At 47.7% G+C, this 19675-nt stretch overlaps 1 protein-coding gene across 1 annotated transcript in view; it reads left to right on the top strand.

The window, feature by feature from the left end:
• Positions 1-8352: 8352 nt before the first annotated feature.
• SYCP1 (synaptonemal complex protein 1) overlaps positions 8353-19675 on the top strand; it is a 183733-nt gene continuing 172410 nt past the window's right edge. The window contains exons 1-3 of the mRNA XM_040339388.1: positions 8353-8493; positions 10882-10944; positions 18517-18579. Of these exons, the coding sequence (XP_040195322.1) occupies positions 8353-8493; positions 10882-10944; positions 18517-18579 (267 nt within the window). The remainder of the gene's footprint in view (positions 8494-10881; positions 10945-18516; positions 18580-19675) is intronic.

Here is a 19675-nt window from a genome sequence, read left to right as displayed (position 1 = left end):
CTTCTCTGCTGGTTCCTGATCCTGGCCTCGTCTGACTTCCCTGCTGGTTCCTGATCCTGGCTTTGTCTGACTTCCCTGCTGGTTCCTGATCCTGGCTTCGTCTGACTACCCTTCTGGTTCCTGACCTCTGGTTTCACCATCCGTTGGACTTTTGCTTTACAGCTTGATTTTCAATAAAGCCTTCTTATTTTCACTTATCTCTTGTTGTACGTCTGGTTCATGGTTCCGTAACATTAGGACCAAGCCATGAATTTTGACGGTACAGAGCCATCCTCGCTACCCACGCTGGTTGCCAGACTTGTTCAGCTGGAGTCCCTGATGAGTCAGTTCGCCGTGGCGTTGCAGACCCTGCTTGAACGCACGGCTCATTTCGCTCCCGTTGCCGATGGGTCGGTCGTCGCTCCTGGGCCCGCTCCTACGGCCGATCCGACTGTTGCGCCAGAGTCTACCTCGACACCTGTTGTTGCGCCTGCGGTGTTTCGGGGTATGTCCGGTTCTGCCCCCCTTCCACAGCGATTTGGGGGAGAGCCAACTCAGTGCCGAGGTTTCCTTAACCAAGTGGGCATTTATTTCGAGTTGCTGCCACATGCCTTTCCCACTGAGAGATCAAAGGTGGGGTTCTTGATCTCGCTGCTCTCGGACAAGGCCTTGGCCTGGGCCAGTCCTTTATGGGAGAACAACAATCCGGTGGTTGCCGAGTTTTCCGGTTTTGTTGCTTCTCTTCGGAAGGTATTCGATGTGCCGGCTCGCGCCGCCTCTGCTGCGAAGCTCCTTATGTCCGTCAGACAGGGTTCACGATCCGTAGCCGAATACGCCATTGAGTTTCGTACCCTGGCAGCAGAGGTAGGTTGGAATAATGAGGCCCTGGTCGCTGCTTTCTCTCATGGTCTCTCGGATGCCTTGAAGGATGAGGTTGCAGCTAAGGATCTACCAGTGGAGCTCGAGGCTCTTATTTCTTTCCTGATTTTGATTGACACCAGACTCAGGGAGAGACCTTCCTTTAAGGTGAGCCTGCGGAGGCCTCCTAACAGTTTGGCGCCTACGTTTGCTGTCCCACCCGTGCCTCCCTCTCCTCCCACGCCTCCTGGTGTTGACTTGTCTGGGGGTGAACCCTCGCAGCTGGGGTTTGCTCGCTTGTCCGAGGGGGAGAGGGTACTCCGGAGACGCGAGGGCCGATGCATGTACTGTGGTCTCGATGGGCATTTTCGGTTGGCATGTCCGAACCGTCCGGGAAACGCTCGCACCTGAGATCCTGTCGGGGGCAGATCTTGGGTGGAGTCTCCTCGTCCCCGGTTTCCCGTGTTGATAAACCACTGATCACTGTTGTCCTCTCCTGGGTCGGGGGCTCGGTGACGACCCAGGCGTTGGTGGACTCTGGTGCTGGTGGTTTTTTCATTGATAGTGAGTTCGCTGCCGCCAATTCCATTCCTCTACAGGCTCGAGGTTCCCCGCTGGCCCTAGAGGCGATAGACGGCAGACCCCTCCAACCGTCACACGTGACTCATGAGACCCTTCCAGTGGGGGTAGCCATTGGTGCCGCTCACAAAGAGTCGGTCTGCTTCCAAGTTATTTCGTCTCCACACTACTCGGTGGTCTTGGGGTACCCCTGGCTCCAGAAGCATAATCCGACTTTTGACTGGAGATCGGCCGAGATCCTCTCATGGTCACCACAGTGTGGGGCTAAGTGCATCCATGGGTCTGTCAAGTTGCTGTGTACTTCCTCGGACTCTCTGTTGCCTCCTGAATACGAGGAGTACCGGGATGTATTCGATAAGGTACGCGCAGTTGCCCTACCTCCGCACCGCCCATATGATTGTGCCATTGAGTTACAACCTGGTGCCGTTCCTCCTCGCGGCAAGGTCTATCCACTGTCGGTTGCGGAGAATGAGGCCATGGAGGAGTACGTGATGGAGGCGCTGTCCCGTGGTCACATTCGCAAATCCTCGTCCCCGGCAGGGGCTGGATTTTTCTTTGTGAAAAAGAAGGGCGGTGAGTTGAGGCCTTGTATCGATTACAGGGGTCTCAATCGCATCACGATCAAGAACGCTTACCCGATACCCTTGATTTCCGAGCTGTTCGATCGCCTTAAAGGGGCCACGGTCTTTACCAAACTCGACCTGAGGGCGGCATATAACCTGGTAAGGATCAAGGCGGGCGATGAGTGGAAGACCGCCTTTAACACCAGGACCGGTCATTATGAATCCTTGGTTATGCCCTTTGGGTTGTGCAATGCGCCCGCAGTCTTTCAGGAATTCATCAACGATGTTTTCCGTGACCTGTTGCAGCAGTGTGTGGTGGTCTATTTGGATGACATCTTGGTATATTCTGAATCCAGGGAGGCCCACATTCTGGATGTCAAACGAGTGTTGCAACGGTTACGAGAGAACAAGCTGTTCGGTAAGCTTGAGAAATGCGAATTTCACCGATCCCAGGTAACCTTCCTAGGTTACATCATTTCCGCTGAGGGGTTCTCCATGGATCCTGAGAAGGTTTCGGCTGTCTTACAGTGGCCTCAGCCCAGTGGTCTTCGTTCCTTGCAGCGTTTTTTGGGCTTTGCCAATTATTATCGGAAGTTCATCAGGGACTTCTCCATGCTGGCCAAGCCTCTCACGGATCTGACCAGGAAGGGCAGTAATTCCCAGGTCTGGCCGCTCGAGGCCATCCGGGCTTTTGAGGCCCTAAAATCCGCCTTTGTGTCAGCTCCGATCCTGTCTCATCCCAACCCTGGGTTGCCCTTTGTCCTCGAGGTGGACGCGTCCGAGACAGGAGTAGGCGCCCTTCTGTCTCAGCGTAGGACACCAGAGGGTCCGCTGCTTCCTTGTGGGTTTTACTCCCGGAAACTGTCACCCGCGGAGTGCAACTATCAGATTGGTGACAGGGAGTTATTGGCCATAGTGCAGGCTCTCAAAGAGTGGAGGCACTTGCTCGAGGGCTCGGTGGTTCCGGTTCTCATCCTGACGGACCACAAGAATCTGACCTACCTTTCTGAGGCCAAGAGATTGACACCACGTCAGGCCAGATGGGCTCTGTTCTTGTCACGTTTTAATTACGTGGTCTCCTACCTACCTGGTTCCAAGAACATCAGGGCGGATGCCTTATCACGGCAGTACTCCGAGCTGTCAAGGGAGGAATCTATACCGACTTCGGTCATACCTCCGAATCAGATCCTGGCCGCCATTCGCACCAGCCTGACCTCTCCCCTTGGTGTGCAGATTTTGGCGGCTCAGTCTGGTGCTCCCTCTGGGACACCCAACGGCAGATGTTTTGTGCCTGAGGAGTTGCGCACTCGGTTGTTGCGAACCTACCATAACTCCAAGACCGCGGGGCATCCTGGTAAGAATCAGCTGTCCTGGGCTGTTTCACGTCTGTTCTGGTGGCCTTCCCTACGTTCCGACATCGCCGCATATGTAGCGGCATGCTCCGTTTGTGCCCAAAGTAAGTCCCCTCGGCACCTTCCGTTGGGCCTGCTGCAACCCATAGCCACCGGGGAGCGCCCATGGTCACACCTGGGGATGGATTTCATTGTGGACCTCCCTGCATCCCGAGGCCATACGGTCATTCTCATGATTGTGGATCGGTTTTCCAAAATGTGCCACTGTGTTCCTCTCAAGAAGTTACCCTCTGCACAAGAGTTGGCCACGATTTTTGCCCGGGAGGTCTTCCGGTTGCACAGTTTGCCCAAAGAGATAGTGTCGGATCGGGGGAGTCAGTTTGTGTCCAGGTTCTGGCGCGCCTTTTGCTCCCAGTTGGGGATTCATCTCTCCTTCTCCTCGGCCTACCACCCTCAGTCCAATGGGGCCGCAGAACGATCCAATCAGGCCTTGGAGCAATTCCTTCGTTGCTATGTCTCCGATCACCAGGACAATTGGGTTGACCTCCTGCCTTGGGGCTGAGTTTGCCAGGAACACGGCTGTGAACTCTTCCTCTGGGACGTCTCCCTTCATGGCCAATTATGGGTTCCAACCTGCCGTGTTACCGGAGGCATTCTCTCCCCAGGATATTCCGGCTGTGGAGGATCACCTTTCTGCTCTACGTGCTTCTTGGGTACAGATCCAGAGGTCCCTTGAGGTCTCTGCGCAGCGCCAGAAACTCCAGGCTGATCGCAGACGAGCGCCTGCTCCTTCCTACCAGGTCGGAGACCGTGTATGGTTGTCCACCCGCAACCTCAACCTTCGAGTGCCCACTCCCAAGCTGGCTCCTCGCTTTGTTGGTCCCTTCCGAGTGCTTCGCAGGGTAAACCCGGTAGCCTATGCCCTTGCGCTTCCACCTGGCATGCGGATCTCCAACGTGTTTCATGTCTCCCTGTTGAAGCCACTGGTGTGCAATCGCTTCACTTCCTCGGTTCCTCGGCCTCGTCCGGTCCAAGTGGGCAATCACGAGGAGTATGAGGTGAGCAATATCCTGGACTCACGCCTGGTCCGCGGTCGGGTGCAGTTTTTGGTCCACTGGCGTGGTTATGGTCCTGAGGAGCGTTCCTGGGTTCCCTCCGCAGATGTCCATGCTCCTGCCTTGCTCCGAGCCTTCCACGCACGCTTCCCTCAGAAACCGTTTTTTGCACCGCGGAGGAGGGGCCCTTGAGGGGGAGGTACTGTCATGGTCTTACCTCTCTCCTGTCTCCTTCGTTTGACATGTGCTGGCGGCCATCTTGGTTTCTAGGTCTCTTGTAGCCTCCCACCCTGCGGCTCCTCCTTCCCACTGGGAGGAGCTGGATACCTGGCTCACATATATAGGAGGTCTGTGACTTCAGTTCCTTGCTTGGTCCTCCTGTGTGCACATGCTTCTAAGACTGCTGCTGCTTCTGGTTCTGATCCTGGCTTCGTCTGACTTCTCTGCTGGTTCCTGATCCTGGCCTCGTCTGACTTCCCTGCTGGTTCCTGATCCTGGCTTCGTCTGACTTCCCTGCTGGTTCCTGATCCTGGCTTCGTCTGACTACCCTTCTGGTTCCTGACCTCTGGTTTCACCATCCGTTGGACTTTTGCTTTACAGCTTGATTTTCAATAAAGCCTTCTTATTTTCACTTATCTCTTGTTGTACGTCTGGTTCATGGTTCCGTAACACCGGGATATTCCAAAGTTGTCTCATTTCTACGTATGAGAGAAACTTCTCCCCTTGTAATACTTGTGCTAATTTCTTTATCCCATATCTAGTCCATGCCCCTGGATCCTGAATCGAATCCAGATGTGGCAGCTCTGGGTTTCTCCACAGCGGGGTATTTGGTGATAAGTTTGTTTTTAAGTCTCCTTCTTTTCCTATAGCAGCTTTCCATATTTTTACTGTTGTCCTCATTGCAGGGGTTAGATCTCGTCTTGTTTTAATCCCTCTATACAGTAATCCCTGCAGTGCCTCTACTGACTGGACCACTGCTGCTTCCAACATAGTAGCTGAATCATACCCATCTGGGTTTAACCATCTCCTCGCCGTTACTAATTGTGTAGCTATATAATATTTATAAAAATCTGGAAAGGCCAACCCTCCCTGTGCTTCCTGTCTCATCAACGTAGTTAATTTAATTCTGGCTGGTTTGTTTGCCCAAATAAATGTGGATAGCATTCCATGTAACTGTGTGAAAAAATTCTTTGGTACCCACTGTGGAGAGTTCCTGAATAGATACAGAAACTTAGGCAGAATCTTCATTTTTACTAGATCTACACGTCCTAACAACGACAGAGGCAATGTCCCCCATATCTTTAATTTCCTCCCAAGTTCCTACACCACTGGGTCTAAGTTTAACCTTCGAAAGTCCTCAACCTGTCTAGCTATTATTATACCCAGGTATTTAAATTCCGCTACCCATTTCAAAGGTATGTTCGGGGCAGCGGTTTCCTGTGCTCCTTGATTAATGGAGAATAATAGTAATAATTTCCCCAATTTACTTTAAGCCCTGTAAATGGTGAGAATGCATTTAGCAGCTCTAACGCTCCCTCTAAAGATGGGCCCGCATCTCTTAAAAACAACAACATATCATCCGCATACAGGGCTACCCTCTCCTCCAGCCCCCCCACTCGGAGTCCCTGAATGTTTGGTGTAGTCCTTAGAGCCTCTGCCACTGGCTCTATTGCTATTGCAAAGAGCGCTGGAGAGAGAGGGCAGCCCTGTCCCGTACCTCTATATAGCTGAAAAAAGGATGATCATTTTCCTCCCAACTTAACCGCTGACATAGGTCTTCCATATATTATTTGTACTCACTTAATAAATACTAATGGGAATCCCATCCTACGTATTTCCCACAAAAAAGGCCATTCGACTGTGTCGAAGGCCTTCTCTATGTCTAGGGAGGCCACTGTCCTGGAACACTCCTGCATATGATGGGTATGTATATTTGTGTAGAGCCTGCGTAGTTTAATATCTGTTGTTCTCTGTGGCATAAATCCTGTCTGGTCAGAGTCTATTCTATTTCTTTTTTTTGTTTACAAACTTTTATTGTAATAATAATGAAAGGTTGCACAAATATAATGACAATGTAATCAATAATAGAAAGTCAGTAGAATTGTACATGGTATATCAGTCTATTATATTTCTGAGCAGGGGTTGTAATCTTAATGTTAGTATCTTCGTCAAGATTTTTAAATCAATGTTTAATAGCGCTATTGGTCTATATGATGAACATAATTTTGGATCCTTTGCTTCCTTGTATATTAATGTTATATGAGCTTCTCTCATTGAATCTGGGAGGGCCCCTTTCCTTAACCCGCTTGTAAATACTTCTGCTAATTTAGGGCCTATAATTTGTATGTATGTTTAATAATAAAAATTATTTGATTTAAAAAAAGAAGGCGTTATGCCGCGTACACATAATCGTTTTTCGGCATGTAAAAAACAAAATTTTTCAGCCTCTAGAAAAAAACAATGTTTTTTCCAACTTCATCATTAAAACAACGTTGCCCACACACAATCGTTAAAAAAAAAAATGCTCTAGCAAAGCGCAGTGACGTACAACACGTGCGACGGCACTATAAAGGGGAAGTTCCCATGCGGATGACGCCACCCTTTGGGCTGCTTTAGCTGATTTTGTGTTAGTAAAAGACGATTTGCGCTTTTCTGTCTGTTACAGCGTGATGAATGTGCTTACTCCATTACGAACGGTATTTTTACCAGAACGAGCGCTCCCGTCTCAAAACTTGCTTCTGAGCATGCGCGGGTTTTTCACGTCGTTAAAGCCCACACACGATCATTTTTTACAACCCGAAAAACTACATTATTTAAAACGTTGTTAAAAAATGGAGCATGTTCGAATTTTTTTTTGTCGTTTTTCAGAACCCGAAAAATGCTGTGAAGCCCACACACGATAGTTTTAAATGACATTTTTTTAAAACGTTGTTTTTTAAATGTCGAAAAACTATCGTGTGTACGTGGCATAAAACCCAATATCTATAGAAGACTTCAAGCACTGTTCGATGATGAGACGCTCAGCCACAGGAAGACATTTTTCAAAGATGGCTGTACAGTACGCCCGTCAGTGACAATCCTGGCCGTGGTGGTTCCCAGCCCACAGCAGTCATTCCTGTGAACATTTAGTACGTGGAAAGCCTGATCCTGGATAATCGTCGTATAACCTGTCGTGAAAGAGGCTAATCTTTCTGTGGAAACGGTGAACAGTCATTCGAGAGGTTAGCGCACGTTGGGTACCAAGACAGCTTTCCGCTTTTATTGCTGGGTACAAGACAGCTTTCTGCTTTTGACCTGCACTGAAGAGTTGAAGTCTGCAGTGCGTTGATGCTTTTTAGAAAATCTGACAAATCTTTTCATGCCAAAGCTTTCCAGGCATTAGTTAAATGCTGGTATAAGTGTATACATGTAGCAGGGGAGTATGGCTAAAAATAAATGCAGTTTCCACTCCTTGAAATGTGTTCTTTTATTATATAAACTCAAATGTCCCATTTTGACTTGAACGCCCCTCGTACAAATCTGCCATCTATTTTAAGAGAATATTATTGGGTATTTGCAATGTTTTGGTGTATGTACTTTTTACTCATCCAAGGGAGGGACACAGGAGGATTGGAGACTTGCTTTATAGACTTCATTCTGGTAAAAGTTAGCTGTGGAGCACTTTTCATGTCCAGAGCCACTGGCATTACCTCAAGTGAGTCGGCCATAATTTCTTAGGTTGCTAGACCCTGATGTCTCCAGCTCCTACTGGTTTTGCTGCGGAAGGGTTAATCTTCTGGGACTGAACTCTGACTTTATCTATTGGGTGGAGTGTTGCTCCTGCTTGACATGAGCCAGCGGAACTTTAATCTTCGATCTGTTCCTGCTGCCTCTGGCCATCTGACCCTCGCCTGCCACTAGCTTTCCAGGTTTTGTGAGTACCCACAGGGTGAGGGGCGGGTTGATGGATAATCCCTCTGGGGTGCCATGAGCTCACATTCTACCAACGGTTCTGGAGCTGCTTGCAGCTTGCCTTTTGATGTTGACGTCTGCAGCCTGGAATCCCATTATCGTCTGATCTTAGAATCTGTTCTGCGATCAGAGTCCTCCTTAACTCCATCGAGTGTGGTTGGGCCTGCTCAGCTCTCGGCTGAGCTTTTTATTATGGTCATAAAAGATTTAATGGCCCAATTTATCCAGTTATTTTTTGACTGACTGCAGAGGCCACAAATGCATTCCAACATTTTTTACTGCAGATTCTATATCTGATATACCAACAGTGGCTTCCGGGTCATCAGTTGCTTTGGTCTTTGGCTCATGACCTTCCCCTGAGGTTTGGCAGTCTAATGTTATTATTCCCAAATTAAAAGACTGTTTTGGCTCTTACTGATGCAGTGCACATCATTCTTAAACAATGGGATTTACAGTAAATTACAGTCAATACATTTGCATTAGGCACTTTGGAAAAAATGTGAACTGTGGAACTGTTAAGTAAAAATTAACTTTGGAACTGTTAAGTAAAAAAGCTTTCGATCTGCATGGTCTTCGAGGGACAGGGTCTTTTCAGACCAACTCTTGGCAACCTCATTAAGGATGCTGGTGGCAAGAGTACCCATCTTCCTCAGTGGAAGCCTAAGGAATAGAGTGCAAAGTCTTCTTCATCCCTGTCTGTAAAGAAATGTCTCTTACCCAGTGTCTATTGGGAGGTATCCCGTCATATATATAGACGTATTAGAGGTTTGGAATATTTATTATACACCCCAGGTTGGATTCCATTGTTTTTACTTCATTATCTAACAGCATATACTCCTGAGCTAGTTAAGCCTTTACATACAGTATGCAAATAAACACACAGTTTCATGCCCAGTGGGTGTCCTCTCTTGGGGTGCCCAGCTAACCAACCACACAGAGACCTTACGTGCCCTTTTGCAAGTCGCTTTGTGCCAGATCAGGGAAGAGCTGCAGGTTTAGAGTGGCCTTTATGTGTTTCTGCCTGCAAAATGCAGTGAAATGACGCGTGCCCGCGACCCGCCCCTTCCTCCTTGCCCCATAAAGCACGCCCCCCCGGGGATCTGGCATCTCTGAGGGAAGCAGGAGTCTCCTGCATTATGGCAGTGAGGGAAAAAAGGGACCTGATCGCCCCATGGCAGAGCTCTGCAGCGGAGAGTGTGCTGTCTGAACCGACCTGACACTGTCTCGAGCTTGGTGAGTAAAACGTGACTCTTTACTCCCTCTAGTGGTGGAAATAGAGAAGACACCCACTTACAAGAAAATAGTTTTTAAGGTAAATTCTTAACACTTTTTTCCTGCTCACCTGATCCATGCTGCAGGTTTGCTGAAAATCAAACAAAAAACTATTTTCACCCATCATGGCGGGTATTGTGTGCCAACCTTCAGGGATATGGGTTCCTACTTAAAGGATGCCTCTTCCCTGGGCCTTGTAAAAGACTCTGCCAGGACTTTTAGCGTTTGTAAAAAAGCGAAAGTGCTGGACCCTAGAGCCCAGTCCTCCAAAGAGAGACATCACAGGCGACACCTCGTGCGCGAAGCCTGGATACCATCCAATTGTGGCGTAATAATTTAAGCGTCTTGGATGGACCCAAAGTATAGCTCTTTTGCCCCAGGGGCTTCTATGGCAGAGCTTCCTTAGTACTATCCTCATCGCGTCCAATCGTCTTGGACACTGGTGAAAAAACTGAGGTACTTCCTGTATGGCAGGGGTTATATGGAGGGGAACTTATTCTCATTGGTTGTGCCAGTGTCCAATCACCTCTGGTGACCATACAACCCACTATGTAATGACTAAGCTCTGTGTCCCGTGGTGTACAATAAAGAAAAGACAAGTCCAACTTGTGTATGTGCTTTTATGTTAATATTACATTGTATACCCCTGTATGCTGTGATCGCTAACGTGCCTATCTAATAGTTTTTTTTAAAACAATGAGTCTGGCATGAGACATTCAAAGTGGACTAAAACCTGTTCAACTTTCTGACTGTATACTTTCCACCTTTCTCACCTCATTTCTGTAAATCAGCGTCCCTTGGCTCAATGACTTTGTTACTTGGGGTGCTCTGCCAGTGTGACAGCACAGGGGCAGGCATCTGCAGCAGTTATTGTCTGCCACTACTAGACCAGCCAGTTGGCAGCACTTCATGCACACAGGTCTCATTCTGCTCCTGGAAGTAGCTCAGAACTATTACACAATTTTGTTGATAGCACCTTTTTATACCACCTTTTCATATATATATATATATATATATATATATATATATATATATATATTTATTCTGTAATATTTTTTATTTATTTTTTCATTTTAGCAAATAACTTTCTATACTGAAAGTCTATTCACAAGCATAAAGGCCAGGGGTTTTATAGATACATAACATGAAGGAAGTACGTTATTTTTAGACCTTCTTTTTTCAATTTAAGAAAAAGTGATGGTAACTTCTTTGATAATTTTTTTTATATCAAATTTATCAAAACCTAACTTATTTCCCATCTCTCATTTTTAGTTGAGTACTTTGAAGAAACAAATTGAAAATAAAAATAAGGCCATAGAGGAGCTACAACATGAAGTATGTATTTTAAAGTTACTAAATAAATATTTTGGGCTATGAAAATGGGGTAAATAACAAGATAAGCTTCTACAAAGGATTGTGAAGTGTCATTGATTGTAAGTTTCAGAACCCCTGATCTGCTTGTTTTAACATGTAAAGTCTGTGTTTCTTTTTGCCACATACATTCAAGAAATGATATTGGCATATCTTCCAACTTTTGAACTTGACAAAAAGGGACAATAATTGGGGGGCAGAACATGGCACACGTATCGAACTGCAGTGAAAACTGGGTGTGGCCAGCATGGCCATATGGGCGGGGTTTACAAATATTACTGCCGCACCTTGGTAAGCATCTCACTTGGCACTGAAATATTTGTCATAATGACAGAACTACATCCAAGAAGGTATTGTTCATTAATTTAATTATTTATGTATTTGTTTAGCTAGTTACAATTTTTGGCACAGTCTATTTAGTCTATTTTTTTCAACCCAACAGCTCCTGCAGAGAATACAGTGATAAACACCACCAAATGTACAATGTAGTTTCTAATGTTCTGGGCTCTGAAGTGCATAATGCAAGGAACAGTGTACAACTTAAAACTTCCATTTCCTCCTAAGACATATCCCCCCCCCCCCCCCTCAAGCTTATATCCCTGCTTCTAAGTACAGATCTCCCCCCACAGTCCAAAATCTCACTTAGTACAGACCAACCTCCCAGCCCCTTCTCAGTACAGACTACCCTCACAGCACAGAACCCCCTCCCAGCCCCTTTTGAGTACAAACCCTCTAGTACAGACCACCCCAAAGCACATACCCCCTTTCCCGGGAAAAGACCCCATCACAGTACAGATCTCCTTCCTCTCCATCAGAATAGACTCTCCCCCAAGTACAGGACCCCATTCCTCCCTACAAGTACAGACTCCCCTCAATTGCAGACTCCCTCCTTCCCCACCAGTACAGACCCATCTCAGGTACAGGCCACCTACCTCCCCACCAGTATAGAATCCCCCTCCAATACAGCCCTCCTCAGTACAGTCCTACTCTCACCCTGCCAATACAGAATGTCTCCAGTACAGAACCCCTCTCTAGTACAGCTTCCTTTCTCCCTACCAGTGCAGAGTAGCCCCCTCACCTTAAACTCACTCACCATTGGAATGAACAGATGCAGAGGCAGCCAATCCTTCTGTTGAATACAGCCTAGAGGGGTTTCTATAAGCTTGCCATATGAATGAGCTGCAGGGGAATTGCATATGAAGGAGTTGGTAAAGCTCATTTATATGATAATGAGCTGTGAGAACAGTCTACATGCGCAGAGAATTTGCAGGAGTAGGATCAAATTGTAGGACAGTTTCGCACAATCCCGAACTGTTTAGATGTAGATATTAGTGCCATGTTTGCATTAACCAGAACCTGACAGTGGGGGGTTTCACACACAATCCGATGGCTGTCAGGTGGAAGCATTTGATTGCGTCCATACACCTCCGGCACAGACAACACCCCCCCCCCCCACCATGTGTGCATGCACCCCATCTGCGGGCCTGGGACTGACATAGCAGATGGAGGCGAGGGAGGGGAGCTGTATGACGTCACTTCTGGGACACCTGTCACTCCCGGCTAACATAGCGGGAAAGGAATGTTTTGCAGTGTGATGTGCATTGAAGTACATTCAGTGGAGCCCAGAGGACACATGCAATGTATTTTAGAATCCTCATTAAGAGAACCTGTCACCAAAAAATCATCACATAGGAGACTTTTTGTGATAAAAAAAAGTTAAGCAAAAAAAAAAAAATGTCTTTCTTTTGCAAAAAAATTAAAGTTACACCTAAAGCACATAAAATCCCAATTTTTTTTTGAGGCCCATGACTCCCACATATACGCATGTAGAAACTCAAACACATGCGTCAGGGGCACAAACGCATGAAAACGATGCTTGCGATACAAAGCACTTGCGCCAACGTATCTCAAGATACGCCGTCGTAAGTACAAATGTGCGCCGTCGTATCCAATCGCCGACCCACAAACTAAGATACGCCTAAAAATAGGCTTCATCCGACCGACGTAACTTGCCTACGCCGGCGTATCGTGGGCGCATATTTACGCTGGACGCATGTGGCGCTCCCATTGATTTTCTATTCAAACATGCAAATGAGGGAGATACGGCGATTCACGAATGTACATGCGCCCGGCGCTGGCTACGCGCGGTGTGCATAAGTTGTACCTCCGGCCTAAAGTTATTCCCCATAAAGGAGGTGTAACTCAGCACCAGACATGCACAGGTCAGCTGGAGAGCAGCTGCAGCATCACCGTTACGAACAAGCTGAGCAACCACACTTGCAGGACAACACATCTGTATGCCAACATGCCAGGGGCAGCCATGGTCATAGCACTACTGGATCAACAGGCACGGAGGAGGGCACAGGAGAGGATATACCTAACGCGCATGAACGTCTTTGGCATGGGGGAATCGGAGGTGTATCGCATCTTCAGATTCAGCCCTGATGCCATCCTGGAATTAGCCACAGCCCTGCATGATGAAATCACCAGACAGACAGAACGCTCACATGCAATGCAGCCACTAGTCAAGGTACTGGCAACACTCCATTTCCTTGCCAGTGGATCTTTCCAACGTACAAGTGGAGTCGTGTCTGCGATGTCACAATCCACCATGAGCAGATGCGTGCACCAGGTTGTCCCCGCAATCCTCACACGCATTTCCCACCACATCATGAAACCCACCCATGAGCATCTGCGGCAGAAGGCAATGCAGGATTTTTACACAATTGCCGGATTCCCACGCACCGTGGGGGCCATTGATTGCACACATGTGGCACTACGGCCCTCCGTGCCACAGAGCACATATACCGCAATCGTAAGCAGTGGCATTCCATCAAAGTACAGGTGATAGCCGATGCCCAATGCCTCATATGGCACGTCCGTGCCAAACACCCAGGGGCCAGCCACGACATCTACACATCTACCGTCAAAGCAACATCCCAACAGAATTCGAACAGAACGTGTACAGGGACAGCTGGCTGGTTGGTGAGTGACATGGGAGTCAGGCATGACTGTCCGACACCCATGATGCAGACATCACGAGGGGCACATTCACGACTAACATCCTCCTGTCTTTTCCCTTCCAGGTGACTCGGCAGATGCACTTGGGCCCCATCTCCTGACTCCATACCGGAATCCCCAATCCAGAGGAGAGAGAATAAACAATGCTGCACACATACGTATCCGTGCAGTGGTGGAGCGCACATTTGGCATCCTGAAGTCCCGTTTCCGATGCCTGGATAAGTCCGGGGGGACCCTGTTATATTCCCCAAACTGTGTGCCAGATCATCGGTGCATGTTGCGTGCTGCACAACTATGCCATGAGAAAGGGCCTGGAGATTGATATATGTGATGACCTGACCCCCGAACTAGACAGTCCCCCCCTGCCCGAGGCTACACCATCTGCTGAGGGAACAGCAGTCAGGAGTTGCCTCGTGGAACGCATCTTTGCACGTTAAACACACACATTCATTATGGCACACGGACAATGCACGCATGCACACCACTGTGGTCCCTAACTCACACACACCACATCCACCTCACATTGGTTTAGCCCAAGTCCACTGCGTGGGACTTGGGAGCAGCAACGCCATGCCAAGGCCCCAATGATGTTGCTGTCCATTCATACCACATTCACACGGTCGTGGGGATAACCTCTCCCCGACGATCCAAGGTGACACGCCTTGCTGGTAGGAATGTCACACGCACATTCACACACCAGTCACACTGTAGCCTGCACTCCTGACCGTGTGCAGTGACTACAAAAAAAAAGGGATCATGCCATTGTCCGCCATGGCATGCCCTTACAGGAGGACGGCACATCCATCTGTGCACGTGTCTCAAAAAAAAATAAAGCTCATAGTCTGAGCGGCATACATCCTGAGAAGAGTAATTTGCCCTCTCGTGGGCTAGGCCTTGTGCCCAGGGTTCGGCTCCTCAATAGGTGTGGCGGCGGGTGGGGGGGGGGGGGCATCAGGAGGAGGTGCATCCCCTGGGCTGTTGCTCCTGGCAGATGTTGCCTGCATGCCCTCTAACGCTACGGCAATGCGTGTTGGCACACTGTTGGCCTCAGCCTGCATCCGCAGCTGCCTGGCGCTGTAGGTGCCTGTTCTGCCTTCCCTCCGCCATAGCGTCAGTGTTGGCCTGTACCACCACTCCCAGGCTCTTCACCTCCACCATGAGGCCTGCTGCTGTGGCCTGCAGCTCCCCAATCGCCCTGGTATTACGCTCCAGGCTGGCCTGCACATCCGAGCCCTGGTCACCAGATGGTGAGGGACCCCCTGCCACCATGTGGTGACGCATGGCCTCCAGGGTCTCGGCTTGGTCACCCAGACATGTGACCATGGCAGCGCAGTTTGCGCTCACCTCCTGCAGGCAGTACGAGATCGAGCTGGTATGCTCAGCCTGCTGGGTGAGGCACTGCTGCATAGCGGCTGCGGTGCCCTGCACAGCCACTGTGCAATCAGCCTGGGTCTTTGCTGAGGAGGCCAGGCTGTCTGCCACACGGTGCAGGTCACAGACTAGATCACCCATGTGGCGTGTCTGCCTTGCCTGCTCCCTCCCCAGCCCTTCTTGGAGGGATCCGGGTACACCCCTGGTCTTCCTCAATGCCTTCCTGGGGGATAGAGAGGCTTGTGTCCGTCTGGACAGGGTAGCCCGGGAGGGGGTTCCCCTGGATGGGGTAGCCCTGGAGGGGGTTCCCCTGATGGGCGTGGAGGTCTCTGAGGGTCCGGGGAAGGTGGAAGCCTCCTCAAAATAGAGGCATTCCTCCTGGTGAAGATCCACCGGCTCCTCCTCAACTACCTCTAGAGGAGAGGTGTGGGCACTCCCCTCCATCGATCTTACGGGGCTTCCCAGGGGGTCAGGCTGAGGCTGATGTTGTGTGGGTCGGACACCGGCAGCAGATGGCCCAGCTCCCTCCAGCACATCTGTGGATGACACAAAGCATTCACATGTTATGTGAACCCACATATTGTCACATGTTCCCTTCCACCCCCTCACATGCTACACACCGAATGGGGGATAAAACACACTTACCTGTCCTCAAGTCCTGCTCACTGGAGTCAAAGCCCTCCAGGCCCTCCACCTCCTCCTGCTCCAGACAGCTGGCGATCACCTCCTCCTCAGCTGTCAATTTTATTTTTGCTAGAGATGAGACAATTGAGAGGGGACACAATAACGCTCTACAAATATCTCAATAGGGATCCCAGCATAAGAAATAAACTATTCAGTCCCAGGGGGTGTAAAAGGACACGGGGACATACAGTGATACTGAAGGAGAAGCTGTTTAACCTTAAACTGTGTAGGGGGTTCCTTGGTGTTAGGACTATAAGGATGTGGAACTCTCTCCCAAAATTGGTGGTGACTGCGGGGAGTATGGCTATTTTTTAAAAGACTCTTATGCTGCGTACACACGATCATTTTTCGGCATGAAAAAAAAACGTTGTTTTTACCAACTTCATCATTAAAACGACGGTGCCCACACACGATCGTTTTTAAAAAATGCTCTAGCAAAGCGCGGTGACGTACAACACGTACAACGGCACTATAAAGGGGAAGTTCCATGCGGATGACGCCACCCTTGGGGCTGCTTTAGCTGATTTCCTGTTAGTAAAAGACGATTTGCGCTTTTCTGTCTGTTACAGCGTGATGAATGTGCTTAAACTCCATTACGAATGGTAGTTTTACCAGAACGAGCGCTCCCGTCTCATAACTTGCTTCTGAGCATGCGCAGGTTTTTAACGTCGTTTTAGCCCACACACGGACGGGGCTACGGACGATACATACCGTTTCCTATATGGGTTCTCACCGCCGCTTCCGGGTATTATGGTCGGGACTGGGCGTTCCTAATTGATGGGCATCGACCGAAGCATACAGCGCGTCACGAGATGCCGAAAGAAGCCGAACGTCGGTTCGGCTTCTTTCGGCATCTCGTGACGCGATGTATGCGTCGGTCGGATGCCCGTCAATCAATTAGGAACGCCCAGCCCCGACCATCATACCCGGAAGCGGCGGTGAGAACACCTATAGGAAACGGTATGTACGGACGTATTTTTGTAAAAAAAAAAAAACAGCCGATTCTAATTGTCATTAATCTCATAAATGCAATGTTTAAAAGTTTATTTTTAGGGGATCCTCAACTTCAAGGACCAGCTCACGTACATATAAGTCATCACTTTAAAAATGAATATCTCGGAAACGGCAGCAGCTGCTGCCACAACCGAGATATCCATCTTTAACGTGGCCGGTCCTGTAAACGATAATGGTGGTTGCGATAATGATTCGCCGCGAGATCACCGTTATCGGCGGGACCCTCCCGCGCCCTCCGCCTACCAGAGCCATTGGCAGCGGCGGAGGCGATCAGGTCCTGTGCCCTGCCTGCCTGCAATACGAGTGAGGGCAAGATGGCCCCCACCCGTCTCCATAGCATAGCTTCTTAAAGGCACATTTTTTTGTTGTCATTTTTTCAAATTACAAAAAAAAAGGGTTTTTTTTGGGACTTTAAATGAGATGCGTTTTTAAACAAACAGATGTATAAGTAAAATAGTAAACGTTTATAACCAGGCTCATACTTACCACCCAAACAGCAAGCCAGATCGAACTGTCTAACTGTATATGTTAAAAGCAGAGGATTGGTTGCAAACATTTGCAAGTACATGATTAAGCTGCAGAACCAGCGACAAGGCGATCTGCAGAGAGCCTTGTCGCTGGCTCTGCACCTTACTCATGTACTTGCAAATGCGTGCAACCAATCCTCTGCTTTTAACATATACAGTTAGATAGTTCGATCTGGCTTGCTGTTTGGGTGGTAAGTATGAGCCTGGTTATAAACGTTTACTATTTTACTTATACTACTGTTTGTTTAAAAACGCATCTCATTTAAAGTCCCAAAAAAACAACTTTTTTTTTGTAAGCTGTGGCTGGCTTAAATTTATTTTTAACACTGTGCGGCATCCCTTAATAAACCAGATCTAAAGGATAGGCGTATTTTTAGATCTTCTTGTGTGGCCTTCCCATTACCACACAACCTCCACCCACAATCTTCAAAATTCTTCAGAGCAGTAACCTGTTAATTTGCAGACAGGACTTCTACTAACATGAAAGGAAGACTGCAGCAAGCATACGCATGAACTACAATTTTAATGGGCTGCCGTATGCGCATTTGTAGCCCCAAAAAAATCTCCTGCTCCTTTTTAGGCAAAATGTTTTAGAGGTGCGTTGTGCCGTGATTTCTGCATGAACATGCTGAGCGACAATTGAGGCAAAATACCACACCGTTAGAAGTGTCATTAAGAATTATGGCACGCAACCATGCGTTTCGTGTTTTTTTACTGTGAAATCGTCAAGTGTGAATGGGGCCTAAAGATGCAAAAATACACTTTGAAATATTACTTTGTATTCAGCCAATGGATGTGACAATTGCTTGAAATACATATTTATTACAACTCCATTTACATTTACTTTAACACAAAATTAATACTTAAAAAAGATCATATAGATTATGCAAATTTGATTTATAATTGTATATTTTTTTAGAACAAGTCTTTAAAGAAGAAAATTAAAGAAGGATGCAAGCAGTGTAGTGTCTTGGAAGCTGAGGTACCGATTGTTATCATTGGTTTCTGATTCTTAATGTAACAAATGTAATTGTTATTATAGTGAAACCCAAAGTGAAAAATAAGTACCTATGCCACTATTTGCAGCACACATCTGATATGCACATATTGTCCCAGCTTCCTAGGTCAAGATATTGGCCTTCTGTCTTACCTTCTAAGCTTTAAAGCAAAAATTAACCTTCAGTTTAAATTAGCTAAATACATTCCAATTGCATGAAAACAAAAGGTCTTCATCTACAGAGTTAGGACCCTTGCTTTCTGTGGGGAAGTAGTGATCTCATTGAAGAGGTCTAGCACGCCCTTTACTGGGTCACACCTTTAGCTCTGAAATGAGAAAAACTCATGTTCCTCGCTGTTTAGAAATCTCTAACTCTAATAAAGAGATGTACAGTACATTGGAATATTATATGAATGTAAAAATGTTGTATAATACATGCTAATTGGATTGCAATGGATCCCGAATAGGCATATTTATGTATGAAATAAGAAAAGGAAAATAAAGATAAAGTGGATAAAAAAAAAAAAAAAATCTCTAACGCATCAAGTGGCATGTCTGACCACTGCAAAGGAGACCACTGCTTCCCACAAAGAGAGCTAGGGCCCCATTCTGCAGTTGCTGGCAAAATACTCTTCTACTCAGGATGTGGCTGCTTTCCGTATATTTTTGTTTTGATACATCTGGGATGTATTTAGCTAAATGAAATGCTAAGTTTAATTGTGCTTAATATTGGCACATCACTAATTAGTTATAAGAGTTGGGAAGTGACAGGGCATAATTTCATCCCAGGTAAGTTGAGTACAGTCAGGGCAATACTGTTTTCCCCTAGTCCTCCTTTAGAGCCCCACAAATACCTGCTGATCTTGACAGTGAAATCCACCTAATGCAGTTTCCTGTGAGTATGTTGCAATGATGCCACACTTCTCCAGAGTTCAGAGAAGAGTTACTAGTTTTGTGTAGGCTGTACCTGTTTGCTTTATAGTGGGATGAAGAAATTGTTGCAGGGGGTGTTTCTCTCAGCATTGTTACTGGTAATTCACAGCCTATAACTTGTCATTCAGCACCCGGTTACACCTAGACC

This window comes from Rana temporaria, chromosome 2 (assembly GCF_905171775.1).
Source record: "Rana temporaria chromosome 2, aRanTem1.1, whole genome shotgun sequence".
Lineage (NCBI taxonomy): Eukaryota > Metazoa > Chordata > Amphibia > Anura > Ranidae > Rana > Rana temporaria.
Note: the sequence above shows the minus strand (reverse complement) of the source record. Positions and strands in the feature narration are given on the sequence as shown.